The following is an 18,984-nucleotide window of genomic DNA, read 5'->3' as shown; positions in this document are numbered from 1 at the left end:
GCAATCATATCTTGAACTTTCATATAAAGATGAATGCCAGTCTTGTTTAAAGATATCAATAGCCCTGGTACGAAAGAGTTTGATAAATGCATTAACGTCGCCCTGGGTTTGGGATAGCCAAACAAATCCAAAGCCGTATCTAAACAAAAGAATACGAATACGGGTTGCCCAAGTATTTTTACCAATATTATCAAGATGGACAATCATATTGTAGGTTTTTTTGGGCAGACGATGTTCTGGCATATTTATTACTTTACACCAGTACTTTAAACAGCGAGAGTAAGAAATTATGTACAACAAGTCCTCAAACAAATATATACAGATTATTCGTTAAGTCCGTCAAGAATAGTCTGATTGTTCACAAAGTTTATCAAGAATATTGTGATTATTCCTAAAGAAATAAAATAAACAAAACCCGTATTCGTTAGAAATAGTTGCCCAAACCAGAGTTTATTATACAATTCTGAATGTATCTTGAGCATACGAGTACAAGAGTCACTATCAAATAGAGATAGCACGGGGTGTTATCAACCTCCACCAAGGATTTTCTGATCAAGTCTCTGGACATTTAAAGGTTGTTCTGATCCTCCATAAAATCCATCAGTAGAATTTGGAATTGTTCCTAAAGTCAACCAAAGGTGTTCAACTTGTCAATGTAACTCCCTGTAGCACTGAAATCCCAGGTAAAACCAACAATCACCAACAATATTCGACTTGTAAAGTTGTAGATCAACCCCAGGATTGACACGTGACTGGAAGGTACTATGGTACATTGCATACAACACCTGCTGGTCAGAGTTGCTCAGTCCCATATGCAGTAGCACTTCAGATGCATGCCGGTAGTCAAGGATAAAGAGCGACATCGTTTGCTGAGTACCTATGAACATTCCTCCCCCAACATACAAACTGTTGTTTTTGAAAATAACCTCTGGTTCTAAAACGGGATCAGGGTGATGAAGTTTGTTGAAAGCCACAGTATTGTCGGAAAAGCTTTTGGGGACGACGAGTTTAAATAGTTTGTTTCGTTTTAAATACCGGAAGTAGCCCACGTCTAACCACGTGACGTAATCGGAAGTGACGTATTTCTTCAAAATGGCGTCTTCCACTACTTCATATTTCGCGTGCATTGCGCACGAATACTTTGGAACCACGGTGTTTGGGTAAAACTTTGGATAGTTTGGATCGTGGTATATTTTTGAGATTCTGTCCTGAAGTTTAAATGACCACATGGACGTTTGGTTTACTCGTATCACTCGTGTCAGATTTCTTGGCAGTTTAATCCGTAATGTTCTGATGATATTTTCAAATATATCCGAGTCTGTATAGAAAACCAAAGGGTTGTACAAGTTGGAAAAAGCCCCCGCCCAATTCGTGTAAGTTTTAACGTTAAAATAGAGGTCTTTCGTAAGTCCTTTCTTGAAGCGCCCGACGTTGAAGTATGCTGAAACCACTGCGAGGTCAGTGTCGACATCCGGGTCATATTGAACGAATTTGTTCAGAGGTATGACACCCTCCACGCACAGTTTCTGTAATTGTTGAAAGTATATCATGTATGCCAAAATACATAACAGAATTTCATGTTACACCAACCTGATTTTTATAACATATAACGCGCGCATACATATGTAAAGTTATTCAGAAGTTTACAGATACGCATAAATATATTTAATTAAATTGAAAAAATAAACCACAGACCCAATTTCGCTGCTACATGTTTCATTAATTTCTTCCCTGAATATGTATATACTGAGGGACGCAAATTTGAGAACAAAGCAAATTTTCTCCTGCTCGGAATTAAATATATTGATGTTTCCTACTGTACTGTACGCTGGAAAATAACACTTTGTACTATTATGAATGTAACGTGAAGGGTTTTGCGACCACAGCGTTCAGTCATGAAATAAGATTGAGTTTCACAACAAAATGATCACATTTTACCACACCTTGCTCTTCCGATTTGGATGCCCGCTGACAGGTTTCACGTTTTGTTTCTTCTTATCCACAACCCGGACCTGAAAGAATAGAAGACCGACAGGCTGATGTATGGATTTGTCGTATTTTCATGTCCTGAGATGGTACTACAGGCATGATTTTCATTCCCTCAGATGGTATTACAGGCATGATTTTCATGTCCTGAGATGGTACTACAGGCATGATTTTCATGTCCTCAGACGGTACTACGGGCATGATTTTCATGTCCTGAGATGGTAGTACAGGCATGATTTTCATGTCCTGAGATGGTACTACGGGCATGATTTTCATGTCCTGAGATGGTACTACGGGCATGATTTTCATGTCCTGAGATGGTACTACAGGCATGATTTTCATGTCCTGAGATGGTACTACGGGCATGATTTTCATGTCCTGAGATGGTACTACAGGCATGATTTTCATGTCCTCAGATGGTAGGGCATACCTAGATGGCATGATTTTCATGTAGTGAGATGGTACTACGGGCATGATTTTCATGTCCTGAGATGGTACTACAGGCATGATTTTCATTTCCTGAGATTTTCATACTACAGGCATGGTACTACAGGCATGATTTTCATGTCTTGAGATGGTACTACAGGCATGATTTTCATGTCCTGAAACGGTACTACAGGCATGATTTTGTTGTCCTGAGATGGTACTACAGACATGATTTTCATGTCCTGAGATGGTACTGCATGCATGATTTTCATGTCCTGAGATGGTACTACAGGCATGATTTTCATGTCCTGAGATGGTATTACAGGCATGATTTTCATGTTCTGAAACGGTACTACAGGCATGATTTTCATGTCCTGAGATGGTACTACAGGCATACTACAGGCATTTTTCATGTCCTGAGATGGTACTACAGGCATGATTTTCATGTCCTGAGATGGTACTACAGGCATGATTTTCATGTCCTGAGATGGTACTACAGGCATGATTTTCATGTCCTGAGATGGTACTACAGGCTGATTTTCAGGTCATGATTTTCATGTTTTCATGTCCTGAGATGGTACTACAGGCATGATTTTCATGTCCTGAGATGGTACTACAGGCATGATTTTCATGTCCTCAGACGGAACTACGGGCATGATTTTCATGTCCTGAGATGGTACTACAGGCATGATTTTCATGTCCTCACGGTACTACGGGCATGATTTTCATGTCCTAAGATGGTACTACAGGCATGATTTTCATGTCCTGAGATGGTACTACAGGCATGATTTTCATGTCCTGAGATGGTACTACAGGCATGATTTTCATGTCCTGAGATGGTACTACAGGCATGATTTTCATGTCCTGAGATGGTACTACAGGCATGATTTTCATGTCCTGAGATGGTACTACAGGCATGATTTTCATGTCCTGAGATGGTACTACGGGCATGATTTTCATGTCCTGAGATGGTACTACAGGCATGATTTTCATGTCCTCAGACGGTACTACGGGCATGATTTTCATGTCCTGAGATGGTACTACAGGCATGATTTTCATGACCTCAGACGGTACTACGGGCATGATTTTCATGTCCTGAGATGGTAGTACAGGCATGATTTTCATGTCCTGAGATGGTACTACAGGCATGATTTTCATGTCCTCAGACGGTACTACGGGCATGATTTTCATGTCCTGAGATGGTACTACGGGCATGATTTTCATGTCCTGAGATGGTACTACAGGCATGATTTTCATGTCCTGAGATGGTACTACAGGCATGATTTTCACGTCCTGAGATGGAACTACAGGCATGATTTTCATGTCCTGAGATGGTACTACAGGCATGATTTTCATGTCCTGAGATGGTACTACAGGAATAATTTTCATGTCTTGAGATGGTACTACAGGCATGATTTTCATGTCCTGAGATGGTACTACAGGCATGATTTTCATGTCCTGAGATGGTACTACAGGCATGATTTTCATGTCCTGAGATGGTACTACAGGCATGATTTTCATGTCCTGAGATGGTACTACGGGCATGATTTTCATGTCCTGAGATGGTATTACAGGCATGATTTTCATGTTCTGAGATGGTAGTACAGGCATGATTTTCATGTCCTGAGATGGTACTGCATGCATGATTTTCATGTCCTGAGAAGGTACTACAGGCATAATTTTCATGTTCTGAAATGGTACTACAGGCATGATTTTCATGTCCTGAGATGGTACTACGGGCATGATTTTCATGCCCTGAGATGGTACTACAGGCATGATTTTCATGTCCTGAGATGGTACTACGGGCATGATTTTCATGTCCTGAGATGGTACTACAGGCATGATTTTCATGACCTCAGACGGTACTACGGGCATGATTTTCATGACCTCAGACGGTACTACGGGCATGATTTTCATGTCCTGAGATGGTACTACAGGCATGATTTTCATGTCCTGAGATGGTAGTACAGGCATGATTTTCATGTCCTGAGATGGTACTACAGGAATAATTTTCATGTCCTGAGATGGTACTACAGGCATGATTTTCATGTCCTGAGATGGTACTACAGGCATGATTTTCATGTCCTGAAACGGTACTACAGGCATGATTTTGATGTCCTGAGATGGTACTACAGGCATGATTTTCATGTCCTGAGATGGTACTACAGGCATGATTTTCATGTCCTGAGATGGTATTACAGGCATGATTTTCATGTCCTGAAACGGTACTACAGGCATGATTTTCATGTCCTGAGATGGTACTACAGGCATGATTTTCATGTCCTCAGACGGTTTGATTTTCATGTCCTGAGATGGTACTACAGGCATGATTTTCATGTCCTGAGATACAGTACTGACAGGCATGATTTTCATGTCCTGAGATGGTACTACAGGTGATTTTCATGTCTGATTTTCATGTCCTGAGATGGTACTACAGGCATGATTTTCATGTCCTGAGATGGTACTACAGGCATGATTTTCATGTCCTGAGATGGTACTACAGGATGATTTTCATGGTACTACAGGCATGATTTTCATGTCCTGAGATGGTACTACAGGCATGATTTTCATGTCCTGAGATGGTACTACAGGCATGATTTTCATGTCCTGAGATGGTACTACAGGCATGATTTTCATGTCCTGAGATGGTACTACAGGCATGATTTTCATGTCCTGAGACGGTACTACAGGCATGATTTTCATGTCCTGAGATGGTACTACAGGCATGATTTTCATGTCCTGAGATGGTACTGCAGGCATGATTTTCATGTCCTGAGATGGTACTACAGGCATGATTTTCATGTCCTGAGATGGTATTACAGGCATGATTTTCATGTTCTGAGACGGTACTACGGGCATGATTTTCATGTCCTGAGATGGTACTACAGGCATGATTTTCATGTCCTGAGATGGTACTACAGGCATGATTTTCATGTCCTGAGATGGTACTACAGGCATGATTTTCATGTCCTGAGATGGTACTACAGGCATGATTTTCATGTCCTGAGGCATGATTTTCATGTCCTGAGATGGTACTACAGGCATGATTTTCATGTCCTGAGATGGTACTACAGGCATGATTTTCATGTCCTGAGATGGTACTACGGGCATGATTTTCATGTCCTGAGATGGTACTACAGGCATGATTTTCATGTCCTCATGGTACTACGGGCATGATTTTCATGTCCTGAGATGGTACTACAGGCATGATTTTCATGTCCTGAGATGGTACTACAGGCATGATTTTCATGTCCTGAGATGGTATGGTACTACAGGCATGATTTTCATGTCATGTCCTGAGATGGTACTCCTGAGATGGTACTGGCATAATTTTCATGTCCTGAGATGGTACTACAGGCATGATTTTCATGTCCTGAGATGGTACTACAGGCATGATTTTCATGTCCTGAGATGGTACTACAGGCATGATTTTCATGTCCTGAGATGGTACTACACAGGCATGATTTTCATGTCCTGAGATGGTACTACAGGCATGATTTTCATGTCCTGAGATGGTACTACAGGCATGATTTTCATGTCCTGAGATGGTACTACAGGCATGATTTTCATGTCCTGAGATGGTACTACAGGCATGATTTTCATGTCCTGAGATGGTACTACAGGCATGATTTTCATGTCCTGAGATGGTACTACAGGCATGATTTTCATGTCCTGAGATGGTACTACGGGCATGATTTTCATGTCCTGAGATGGTACTACTACAGGCATGATTTTCATGTCCTGAGATGGTACTACAGGCATGATTTTCATGTCCTGAGATGGTACTACAGGCATGATTTTCATGTCCTGAGATGGTAGTACAGGCATGATTTTCATGTCCTGAGATGGTACTACAGGCATGATTTTCATGTCCTGAGATGGTACTACAGGCATGATTTTCATGTCCTGAGATGGTACTACAGGCATGATTTTCATGTCCTGAGATGGTACTACAGGCATGATTTTCATGTCCTGAGATGGTACTACAGGCATGATTTTCATGTCCTGAATGGTACTACAGGCATGATTTTCATGTCCTACAGGCATGATTTTCATGTCCTGAGATGGTACTACAGGCATGATTTTCATGTCCTGAGATGGTAGTACAGGCATGATTTTCATGTCCTGAGATGGTACTACAGGCATGATTTTCATGTCCTGAGATGGGCATGATTTTCATGTCCTCAGGCACATGGTACTACAGGCATGATTTTCATGTCCTGAGATGGTACTACAGGCATGATTTTCATGTCCTGAGATGGTACTACACGGGCATGATTTTCATGTCCTGAGATGGTACTACAGGCATGATTTTCATGTCCTGAGATGGTACTACAGGCATGATTTTCATGTCCTGAGATGGTACTACAGGCATGATTTTCATGTCCTGAGATGGTACTACAGGCATGATTTTCATGTCCTGAGATGGTACTACAGGCATGATTTTCATGTCCTGAGATGGTACTACAGGGCATGATTTTCATGTCCTGAGATGGTAGTACAGGCATGATTTTCATGTCCTGAGATGGTACTACAGGCATGATTTTCATGTCCTGAGATGGTACTACAGGCATGATTTTCATGTCCTGAGATGGTACTGTGGGCATGATTTTCATGCCCTGAGATGGTACTACAGGCATGCTTTTCATGTCCTGAAGTGGTAGTACGTGCAATACCTTTCATGTCCCGAGCGGGAATACGGTCGTCATTTTTCATTTTCTGATTGGATGATAAGGACATATTTTTTCATGTCCTGAGATGGTACTACAGGCATGATTTTCATGTCCTGAGATGGTACTACAGGCATGATTTTCATGTCCTGAGATGGTACTACAGGCATGATTTTCATGTCCTGAGATGGTACTGTGGGCATGATTTTCATGCCCTGAGATGGTACTACAGGCATGCTTTTCATGTCCTGAAGTGGTAGTACGTGCAATACCTTTCATGTCCTGAGAGGGAGTACGGTCGTCATTTTTCATTTTCTGTTTGGATGATAAGGACATATTTTTTCATGTCCTGAGAGGGTAACATGGGGATCATTTTTTATGTACTGAGGAGATAATACGGGCATCATTTTTCATGTCATGAGGAGATAATACAGGCATCATTTTTCATGTCACCAGGAGATAATACGGGCATCAACTTTCATGTTCTGGGGAGATAATACATGTGACGTGTCATAGGTTGGTGATGACTTTTTTTCCACACGTGGCAATATCAGTTATTAAGAGTGATTCATAAACAAATGCCTATTATGTTGTGTAAGGCGTGCATTATATACACTCTCCAAATAAAAACGCATAGGTAAAAAATAAGGAAATGTATTAAACGTACATATAAGTCAATTAAGCTTGAACATAGATGAATGAAATTGGACACAGAGGTGAACATATGCATTGCTGTCATTGTCAGCAATAATTCAGTTCACTCACTGCACATGTGTTCAAGGGGACGTTCAGGCCAGTACTTCACGACACCACCCCTTGAAGCCGTCACTGCTCGACACCGCCTTGGAAGGACTGCACAAATCGTCGGGTTTCGAGGGCATGGAGGGGAATTCTTTACCATTCCACCTGCAACGCGTCGGCAAGTTCTGCAAGTGTCTGGGGACGATCAATTTCGTCCCACAGATTCTCGATCGGTTTCAGATCAAGCGATTTGGAAGGCCAGGAAAGGAAGGACATTGACGTTTGCAGTGGCGAGACAAGCAAGCACCTGTTACATAAGCTGTGAGTGGGTCGAGCGTTGTCGTGTTGAAACAGCTCCCCTGGCGGTTAAAAAGTCGGAGGAGGTGGCATTGCAGGACTTGGTCGGTATAGCGATTTGCTGTAAGATAGCCTTGAACCACCATTAGCTCTGATCTACCCTCGTAGGTCATGGCTCTCCACACCATGACGCTAACTCAAACAACATCTGTCTACACGTTGCCTCCCATCCCGTCTTTGCGTCGTCAGTTCCCCAGGTTCCATGCCTGTACCCTGTTGCACCATTGGACACGTCATTGTCGGTGTAGTCGTGTCAGGACAGGTCCAACGTTTTGTCGATATGCTCGAATTCCCACTTCTCTCCGACGATTTCTGATGTTTGGTCGGAAATTCTTCGAAGACCAGGCACCTGTCCTGCAGTGTCCGTTGCTGCTGCAAATTTGTGACGTGAAACCCCCGTATGACTCGGTCTCGGAGTGGTCACTCTTGGCCTTCTACTTCTGGGACGATCTTTTGCTTGAGCTGAAGCGGGCATATCGATGCCATAATCGAGATATTGTGCTGTGGACGTTGAAGTTTCTTGAAACGGCAGACCGGGACTCCCATGCTTCCAAACGTCCAATGGCTATATTTTGGTCAGTTGCATTCAATCTTGGCAATTTTTATCTTCGCTTACGTCATACATTTCGAAATGAAATGATGAATTCTGTTTGTCCTTTTATTGTCTGTACTCATTTTCCCGACACATTGCACGTACATTATTCTGCATTCACTTTTCAAGTATCTTTGTCTTTTTTATGACAAAACCTTTGCAAACACATTTTGGGATGCGTTTGCGGGCAATACACATCCACCACGGCATGATTAACGGGAATCAAACAAGAGAACTGTCTTAATGACGTTTGCTGTCAAAATATATCGAATTGAACTGCTAGAGATGTATTATACACGTGAACCTTATTTAAGCAAACATCCATCTACCCTATTTTAGAACAGTGATATATGTGAACATAAAGCTTCATACTTTTAGAATGGCAATGATTCCTGATTATTTAATGGAAGACTGAATAACTGACTCCAGAAAACAACAAAATGTAGGCAATATGTTAATTGGCATGCTCTGTGAGAACTGCCAAAGCCGTTGTTTTTGTGGAAAACAGTTAATTGTCCTTACACGAAACATGGTGAGATAATGCCGGATATCGCTCTCTGTGTACGCCCCTTGATATATAATGGTGTGTTTGACATCAGTCTCTCGTGTGTCCGCCATGTGATTGGATGGCAGCCTTCACTCTTGAGCCTGCGGATACGTTCCCGAGGCAATTCCCGCCACTCGTCATGAAATGCAAGCAATTGGCCCAATACACCAACAGTCTGTACCGGGGGGACCCTTGCCTGCAAACGACGACCAAGAATGTCCCAGATGTACTCGATGGGGTTCAGATCAGGGCTCCATGCAGGCCAAGAGAGAGTTTCAGTAGCAGGACCTCTTTAACAACACGGGAATGAAGTGTACTAGCGTTGTCGTCTATGAATATGGGGCGAGGAGCCAATGGTAGTTATCAAAATGAGGCACAGTAATTTGAATGTCAGTGATGTAGCGCTGGTCATTAATATTTCCCCGAGCTGTCACCAATGCCAACTTACAGTTATGAGAGACACATCCCCACAACATAACTGAGCCTCCATCAAAGGGAACAGTGGGTTAAATTGTCTCGGCACATAACAGTGTTATTCGCCTCCAAATCTCTCAGACGACCATCCGTGACATGAAGCGAAGATTCCAGCGCCGTCGGGCACAGCACCACGGCAAACGTTGCCTGTTCATAAGAGTTTGACGCCGGATAATCCCTCGGAACGGTCTTGGTTGACATGTCTGTTTGGCACCAAGAATTTCTTTAAAAGCGAAGGGTCCACGCCTCACGTAACGGGTCAGATTTCGACCTTCCGCTGGAGTGGTCTGCCTGGGTTGCCCTGGCCTTGGCGATCCTTGATTGTGCCTGTTTGTTGGTGTTTCGGATCAGTCTACTAATGGCGCAGTGGCAGTAACCAAGCTGACGCGCGATGTACTGATGGGGTCGCAAAGTGTTTTTTTTAACCCAAACAAACAATATTTGAGAACTAGACCACATAGTCATGGTGACCACACATATGTACATCGTTATGTGTATTCCTCTCAGATTACAAAAGTGTTACTTTATATCAATTTCTGGTTTTGTTTTTATCAGAGTAAAATATGTTACAGTTACCATTTTAATAGGCGGATCATACAACATGTACTATTCTCGTACTTGGGGGTATTGGGTGCTTGATTAATGATCATATATGTTCAACAGAGCAAGGATGCCTTTGGCACTATCCTCCCCAATGTGGTAAAGAATTATATTGCAGGAAACAGGAGGCGTTCCCGTGTGAGATTATGATAAACTATAATGAGATTATGATATACAGTCAACAACATCAAACAGTAAAGTTATTGTTTGTTTATTGTTTAACGCCGCACTCGAGTTTTGACCAGACAATCCAGTGATCAACAGCATGAGCATCGATCTACGCAGTTGGGATACGATGACATGCATCAATCAGGTCTTCGAGCCTACCACCCGATCCCGTTAGTCGCCTCTTACGGGAAGCATGGTTTGCTGACGGCCAATTCTAACCCGGATCTTCACAGGTCCAAATAATAAACTGTCAGGAAAAAGAAATAATACACCAATGTTTGATGGTGGGGAGAAACACCATCGATGTCGGAAGTGACGTATTTAAGTTGTTTTGGTTCGACTGGTTTCAGCCCTCCTAGCATTTTGTCATCCAAAACTGGCTTCCACTTACGATATAGTGCGGAGAGATTAAACAATATCTTCTGAAAGATATCGGTACAATGAAACGGCATCATAATCCTCTTTAGACCATTGTCACTTGGTCGGTACCATCACATTACAATCAAATGACGTCACTAATTACCTTGCCGCTCAAGCTGGCCCAAACTGTGTGCATATTCTTTCCTCAGGGGCATGGAAAAATGATATATTATTTCATTAGAACATAAAAATGATGCCCCTATTACCTCTTCAGGACATTAACAATGATATCTGTATTATCTCTAAAGAACAAATGATGATGCCCGTATTATATACGCCCATTACATGAAAAGTGATGCCCATATTATCTTTTCAGAATGTGCAACTGATGCCCATATTACCCTCTCAGGACATGAAAAACTATGTCCGTATTTTCTCTTCTAGGCATAAAAAATATGCTCTCCTTAGAGCATGAAAATTATGTCCCTATTACCTCCCCAGAACATGAAAATGATGCCCGTATTATCCTCTCAGGACATGATAATGATCTCCTCAGGACATGAAAATGATCTCCTCAGGACATGAAAATGATGCTTGTATTATCTCCTAGGGACATGAAAATGATCTCCTCAGGACATGAAAATGATCTCCTCGGGACATGAAAATGATGCTTGTATTATCTCCTAGGGACATGAAAATGATCTCCTCAGGACATGAAAATGATCTCCTCAGGACATGAAAATGATGCCTGCATTATCTCCTGAGGAGATGAAAATGATCTCCTCAGGACATGAAGATGATCTACTCAGGACATGAAGATGATGCCCGTATTACCCTCTCAGGACATGAAAAACTATGTCAGTAAAGGTACTTGAAAGACAAATAGAAGTTGGTATTCTAGTATGAGACAAAATATTACGGAGGTCAACTTCTTCTATATTGTAAACAGCGTTTCTGGGCTATGTTCTTGTCCCTTTGTCAGGTGAATTACGTTATGTTTACAATAAAGAAGAAGCTGAAATCCATCATATTATGTCACATATGTCAGTACTATCCCTTCAGCAAATTAATAAAAGTGTCTTCTTTGATATGTTAGCCATTTACCTACAATCATTTAACCATTTGACCAATAATCATCATAATTCGCAGCCTTACGGGAGAAGCTTTTCCGTGGAGAATCGACCTCTCCCTGGGAGTTTCCAACGGTCTCTTTCCGGCTTCTTGGCGACTTTCATTTCTTGCAATAAACTGAAATACATACACAAAACAAATAGGTCACTTTCCTAAACATGCACCAACATAAACAACCAGTGCCACACTCGTGGGCCACTGTCACTACTCAAACAAATAATGATAATTCATCATCTCCTACCCCAGTAACAGTGAAGATCTGGGACAGAACTGATCTTCAATAACCCATGCTTGTCGTAAGTGGCGACTAACTGGATCGAGTGGTCAGGCTCGCTGACTTATTTAGCACATGTCATCGTACCCCAATTGTGTAGATCGATTCTTAGGATATCGGTCACTGGATTGACTGGTCCAGTCTCAGTTATTTACATACGGCAGCCGTATAGCTGGGATACTGGGAGTCGGGCTTTAAACAACAAACAAACAAATTGATAACTCACGAATGTGTATTTTCGAGTGAGCACTTGAAATTGAGGAACGGAATAAATAAATCTCAACTAAGACCTGCTCTAAACTGGCTTTGCTTAAATTTTTCAAAAGATGTTCTTGATTATCGCGGCTGTAGAAATAGTCTTCTTATTTATTAACCAATGTACGTATGTTCACTATGGTACATCTGTGTAGTCGGGGGTAATTTTTTTGTTAAACGCCACTTGCCACAGGGTAAGTGACTTTAAGAAAGTAACTTGGCTTGACTAATTTTCCACTTGCCCTGATTTTTATAACATAATCATGATGATGTAGTTATGAAAGAATAAATCAACATGGTATTTGATGTTAATGTTTATCGAGAAGTGATAAATAGCAAAGGAAGATAAAAAAATAAATAAATTAAAAAGTACTAGAATTTGTACTTTACTAAGAAAGTGTAATCCCAAATATAACATATGTTACATTTGACCACTTTCTAAATGGCATTGTGTAATCACAAGATAACTCATTTCGTTCTCGTATCGTTTCTAATTTTAATAGTTACATTTTGAGCAGATATGAAATGAAATCAAAGTTTATTTGCAGTTTGAAACCGTAAGCAGAAATTTTCGAGTAGCCCACGGACAAGTAAAATACCATTATTTGATCGCCCGAAATGAAAACTGACATGTCGCGGGCATCGGGCGATGGGATTTTTGAACCCCTGTCAGTGTTGTCGTAAGAATGGTAATGATAAAAGATCATAATTCTTTAGACAAGAGACCTCATTCCACCCAGATCTTACCCACTACCACACTGGGTCAGGGTGACATTGTATAAAACAACCTTAGCTAAGGCTATCGTAAGTCTATGTTGATGTATGGGACTTACGATCACCGTAGCGTTAAGGTTGTTTTGCTTATAAACGAAAATCAAACAGGATTCATTCCAGGAAGATGCATTACGGAAAACATTAGACTTCTTTATGACATTATGTTTGAAATTAAAAGGCAAAACATAAAAGGTTTACTAATCTTAATTGACTTTGAAAAAGCTTTCGACACCGTGTCAAAATTATTCATTAAGATGGTCCTAGACAAGTTTGGTTTTGGAAGTAACATTCAAAGATGGGTTAACATATTGATTTCTAATGCATCCTCGTGTATGATACAGAATGGTCACTTGTCCACGTTTTTCGATAATGAAAGGGGATGTAGACAGGATGATCCCATATCTCCATATTTATTCTTATTGGTAGCAGAAATACTAGGAATAATGATCAGAGACAACCACAGAATAAAGGAATTGTTTTAAACGACATCGAACATGTTATTGGTCAATATGCAGATGACACTGAATTATTTCCCTATTACCTCCCCAGAACATGAAAATGATGCCCGTATTATCCTCTCAGGACATGATAATGATCTCCTCAGGACATGAAAATGATCTCCTCGGGACATGAAAATGATGCCTGTATTATCTCCTAAGGACATGAAAATTATCTCCTCAGGACATGAAAATGATCTCCTCAGGACATGAAAATGATGCCTGTATTATCTCCTGAGGAGATGAAAATGATCTCCTCAGGACATGAAAATGATGCCTGTATTATCTCCTGAGGAGATGAAAATGATCTCCTCAGGACATGAAGATGATCTACTCAGGACATGAAGATGATGCCCGTATTACCCTCTCAGGACATGAAAAACTATGTCAGTAAAGGTACTTGAAAGACAAATAGAAGTTGGTATTCTAGTATGAGACAAAATATTACGGAGGTCAACTTCTTCTATATTGTAAACAGCGTTTCTGGGCTATGTTCTTGTCCCTTTGTCAGGTGAATTACGTTATGTTTACAATAAAGAAGAAGCTGAAATCCATCATATTATGTCACATATGTCAGTACTATCCCTTCAGCAAATTAAAAAAAAGTGTCTTCTTTGATATGTTAGCCATTTACCTACAATCATTTAACCATTTGACCAATAATCATCATAATTCACAACCTTACGGGAGAAGCTTTTCCGTGGAGAATCGACCTCTCCCTGGGAGTTTCCAACGGTCTCTTTCCGGCTTCTTGGCGACTTTCATTTCTTGCAATAAACTGAAATACATACACAAAACAAACAGGTCACTTTCCTAAACATGCACCAACATAAACAACCAGTGCCACACTCGTGGGCCACTGTCACCACTCAAACAAATAATGATAATTCATCATCTCCTACCCCAGTAAGAGTGAAGATCTGGGACAGAACTGATCTTCAATAACCCATGCTTGTCGTAAGTGGCGACTAACTGGATCGAGTGGTCAGGCTCGCTGACTTATTTAGCACATGTCATCGTACCCCAATTGTGTAGATCGATACTTAGGATATCGGTCACTGGATTGACTGGTCCAGTCTCAGTTATTTACATACGGCAGCCGTATAGCTGGGATACTGGGAGTGGGGCTTTAAACAACAAACAAACAAATTGATAACTCACGAATGTGTATTTTCGAGTGAGCACTTGAAATTGAGGAACGGAATAAATAAATGTCAACTAAGACCTGCTCTAAACTGGCTTTGCTTAAATTTTTCAAAAGATGTTCTTGATTATCGCGGCTGTAGAAATAGTCTTCTTATTTATTAACCAATGTACGTATGTTTACTATGGTACATCTGTGTAGTCAGGGGTTAATTTTTTGTTAAACGCCACTTGCCACAGGGTAAGTGACTTTAAGAAAGTAACTTGGCTTGACTAATTTTCCACTTGCCCTGTTTTTTATAACATAATCATGATGATGTAGTTATGAAAGAATAAATCAACATGGTATTTGATGTTAATGTTTATCGAGAAGTGATAAATAGCAAAGGAAGATAAAAAAATAAATAAATAAAAAGTACTAGAATTTGTACTTTACTAAGAAAGTGTAATCCCAAATATAACATATGTTACATTTGACCACTTTCTAAATGGCATTGTGTAATCACAAGATAACTCATTTCGTTCTCGTATCGTTTCAAATTTTAATAGTTACATTTTGAGCAGATATGAAATGAAATCAAAGTTTATTTGCTGTTTGAAACCGTAAGCAGAAATTTTCTAGTAGCCCACGGACAAGTAAAATACCATTATTTGATCGCCCGAAATGAAAACTGACATGTCGCGGGCGTCGGGCGATGGGATTTTTGAACCCCTGTCAGTGTAATGATAATGATAAAAGATCATAATTCTTTAGACAAGAGACCTCATTCCACCCAGATCTTACCCACTACCACACTGGGTCAGGGTGACATTGTACAAAACAACCTTAGCTAAGGCTATCGTAAGTCTATGTTGATGTATGGGACTTACGATCACCGTAGCGTTAAGGTTGTTTGTACACCGACACCCTGGCTTTAAGCAATATTCCAGCAATATCACGTCGGGGGACACCAGAAATGGGCTTCACACTCTGTACCCATGTTGGGAATCGAACCCAGTTCTTCGGCGTGAAGAGCGAACACTTTAACCACTAGGCTACCGACTCCTCCCACTAATAAACTTCAGTAAATTATTCAAATTTTTTCTCTACCTCTCCATCACATTCGATATCTACCCTTATATAAATCCATTATAAATATACTTCAGATTGATATTTTGTTTTGATAACTGGATCAGCAGAAAATGCATAATAGATTTTGATTCAGAATATTCCATCAGTTGCAAGAGATAAAGTTCATTCCTTCGTCGAGCATCGCAACAACTAGTGTATCAGTCTCTGATGAGGGATATCCGGTGCATGAACACATCACTGTATGACTGTATGAACAGTCAGATAATGCACTGTCCATGCACTGACTGAAGTCCACAAGCCTCACTGCTGATATCCGGTCACCACCGTCCTGTCTGGCTAGTTGCCATGAGAACTGTCATCATTCAACTGGACCCTTTCCACAAAAGCGATCGTATCGCTTAGACTATCGTAACTCCCACACTTAAGCATAGATTTAGGTCAGTTGCTATGATCGCTAAGGCCATGGCTAATAGACTACGTTTGTGACACTTGTAAATCTAAGTGGAATGGTGATTGCCCTGTATACCGTGTCCTTCTTCTGACTGAGGTATGGCCAGATGGTTTAGGGCTCAATGTCCAGATTTATATGATTTTTGGATTGTGTGGGGTTGTATCATGTTATGCTGACACCGCATGATCAATTCTACTCATGGAACAACTATGGTATCGATTCTAATGATGATGATGATGATTTGGATATTTTACCTACGCATTTCGTACCAAGAATGGAGATTGTTCACAGTTTACATTTCGATAACATGAACGTATGACAGTTTACATATCGATAACATGAGCGTATGACAGTTTACATAGCGATAACATGAGCGTATGACAGTTTACATTTCGATAGCATGAACGTATGACAGTTCACATATCGATAACATGAGCGTATGACAGTTTACATTTCGATAGCATGAGCGTATGACAGTTTACATTTCGATAGCATGAGCGTATGACAGTTTACATTTCGATAACATGAGCGTACGGCAGTTTACATTTCGATAACATGAGCGTATGACAGTTTACATTTCGATAGCATGAACGTATGACAGTTTACATATCGATAGCATGAGCGTATGACAGTTTACATATCGATAGCATGAGCGTATGACAGTTTACATATCGATAGCATGAGCGTATGACAGTTTACATATCGATAACATGAGCGTATGACAGTTTACATAGCGATAGCATGAACGTATGACAATTTACATTTCGATAGCATGAACGTATGACAGTTTACATATCGATAACATGAGCGTATGACAGTTTACATATCGATAGCATCAGCGTATGACAGTTTACATATCGATAGCATGAGCGTATGACAGTTTACATTTCGATAGCATGAACGTATGACAGTTTACATATCGATAGCATGAACGTATGAGAGTTTACATATCGATAACATGAGCGTATGACAGTTTACATTTTGATAGCATGAGTGTATGACAGTTTACATTTCGATAGAATGAACGTATGACAGTTTACATAGCGATATCATGAGAGTATGACAGTTTACATATCGATAACATGAGCGTATGACCGTTTACATTTCGATAACATGAGCGTATGACAGTTTACATTTCGATAGCATGAACGTATGACAGTTTACATTTCGATAGCATGAACGTATGACAGTTTACATATTGATAACAAGAGCGTATGACAGTTTACATATCGATAACATGAGCGTATGACAGTTAACATTTCGATAGCATGAGCGTATGACAGTTTACATTTCGATAGCATGAACGTATGACAGTTTATGACAGGAGTTTACATATCGATATCATGAACGTATGACAGTTTACATATCGATAACATGAGCGTATGACAGTTTACATATCGATAACATGAACGTATGACAGTTTACATTTCGATAGCATGAGCGTATGACAGTTTACATTTCGATAACATGAGCGTATGGAAGTTTACATTTCGATAGCATGAGCGTATGACAGTTTACATTTCGATAGCATGAACGTATGACAGTTTACATAGCGATAGCATGAGAGTATGACAGTTTACATATCGATAACATGAGCGTATGACAGTTTACATATCGATAACATGAGCGTATGACAGTTTACATTTCGATAGCATGAGCGTATGACATTTTACATTTCGACAGCATGAACGTATGGCAGTTTACATAGCGATAGCATGAGCGTATGACAGTTAACATTTCGATAGCATGAACGTATGACAGTTTACATTTCGATAGCATGAACGTATGACAGTTTACATATCGATAACATGAGCGTATGACAGTTTACATATTGATAACATGAACGTATGACAGTTTACATTTCGATAGCATGAGCGTATGACAGTTTACATTTCGATAACATGAGCGTATGACAGTTTACATTTCGATAGCATGAGCGTATGACAGTTTACATTTCGATAGCATGAACGTATGACAGTTTACATAGTGATAGCATGAGAGTATGACAGTTTACATATCGATAACATGAACGTATGACAGTTTACATATCGATAGCATGAGCGTATGACAGTTTACATTTCGATAACATGAGCGTATGACAGGTTACATTTCCACAGCATGAACGTATGCCACAGTTTACGTTTCGATAGCATGATCGTTGTTTTATACCAGTCAGTAATATCAGAGCTATATCACGCCAGCAGACCCTTTCTAAATGTTTCGGTCAAGTCTAGCAGTAAAATGGGTGCCCGGTAGGATGAGATTGCCCTCAGTACCTACTACAGCTAGGCAAGTTCAGTCACTTACTAGATATAGCATGGTCACCAGCAACAAACTGGTATCGTCACTGACCAGATATAGCATGGTCGCCAGCAACAAACCGGTATCGTCACTGACCAGATATAGCATGGTCACCAGCAACAAACAGGTATCGTCACTTACCAGATATAGCATGGTCACCAGCAA

The 18,984-nt window shown here is 40.5% G+C and overlaps 1 protein-coding gene across 1 annotated transcript in view; it reads right to left on the bottom strand.

Moving 5' to 3' along the window:
- Nucleotides 1-420: 420 nt before the first annotated feature.
- Nucleotides 421-18,984, bottom strand: part of LOC124269286 — a 36,216-nt gene continuing 17,652 nt past the window's right edge. The window contains exons 3-6 of the mRNA XM_046704290.1: nt 14,538-14,630; nt 12,077-12,169; nt 1,944-2,012; nt 421-1,526 (exon numbers count right to left, since the gene is read on the bottom strand). Of these exons, the coding sequence (XP_046560246.1) occupies nt 651-1,526; nt 1,944-2,012; nt 12,077-12,169; nt 14,538-14,630 (1,131 nt within the window). The 3' untranslated portion in view covers nt 421-650. The remainder of the gene's footprint in view (nt 1,527-1,943; nt 2,013-12,076; nt 12,170-14,537; nt 14,631-18,984) is intronic.

This window comes from Haliotis rubra, unplaced genomic scaffold (genome assembly GCF_003918875.1).
Source record: "Haliotis rubra isolate DU_JTF1 unplaced genomic scaffold, ASM391887v1 Scf1436, whole genome shotgun sequence".
Taxonomy (NCBI): Eukaryota; Metazoa; Mollusca; class Gastropoda; order Lepetellida; family Haliotidae; genus Haliotis; species Haliotis rubra.
Note: the sequence above shows the minus strand (reverse complement) of the source record. Positions and strands in the feature narration are given on the sequence as shown.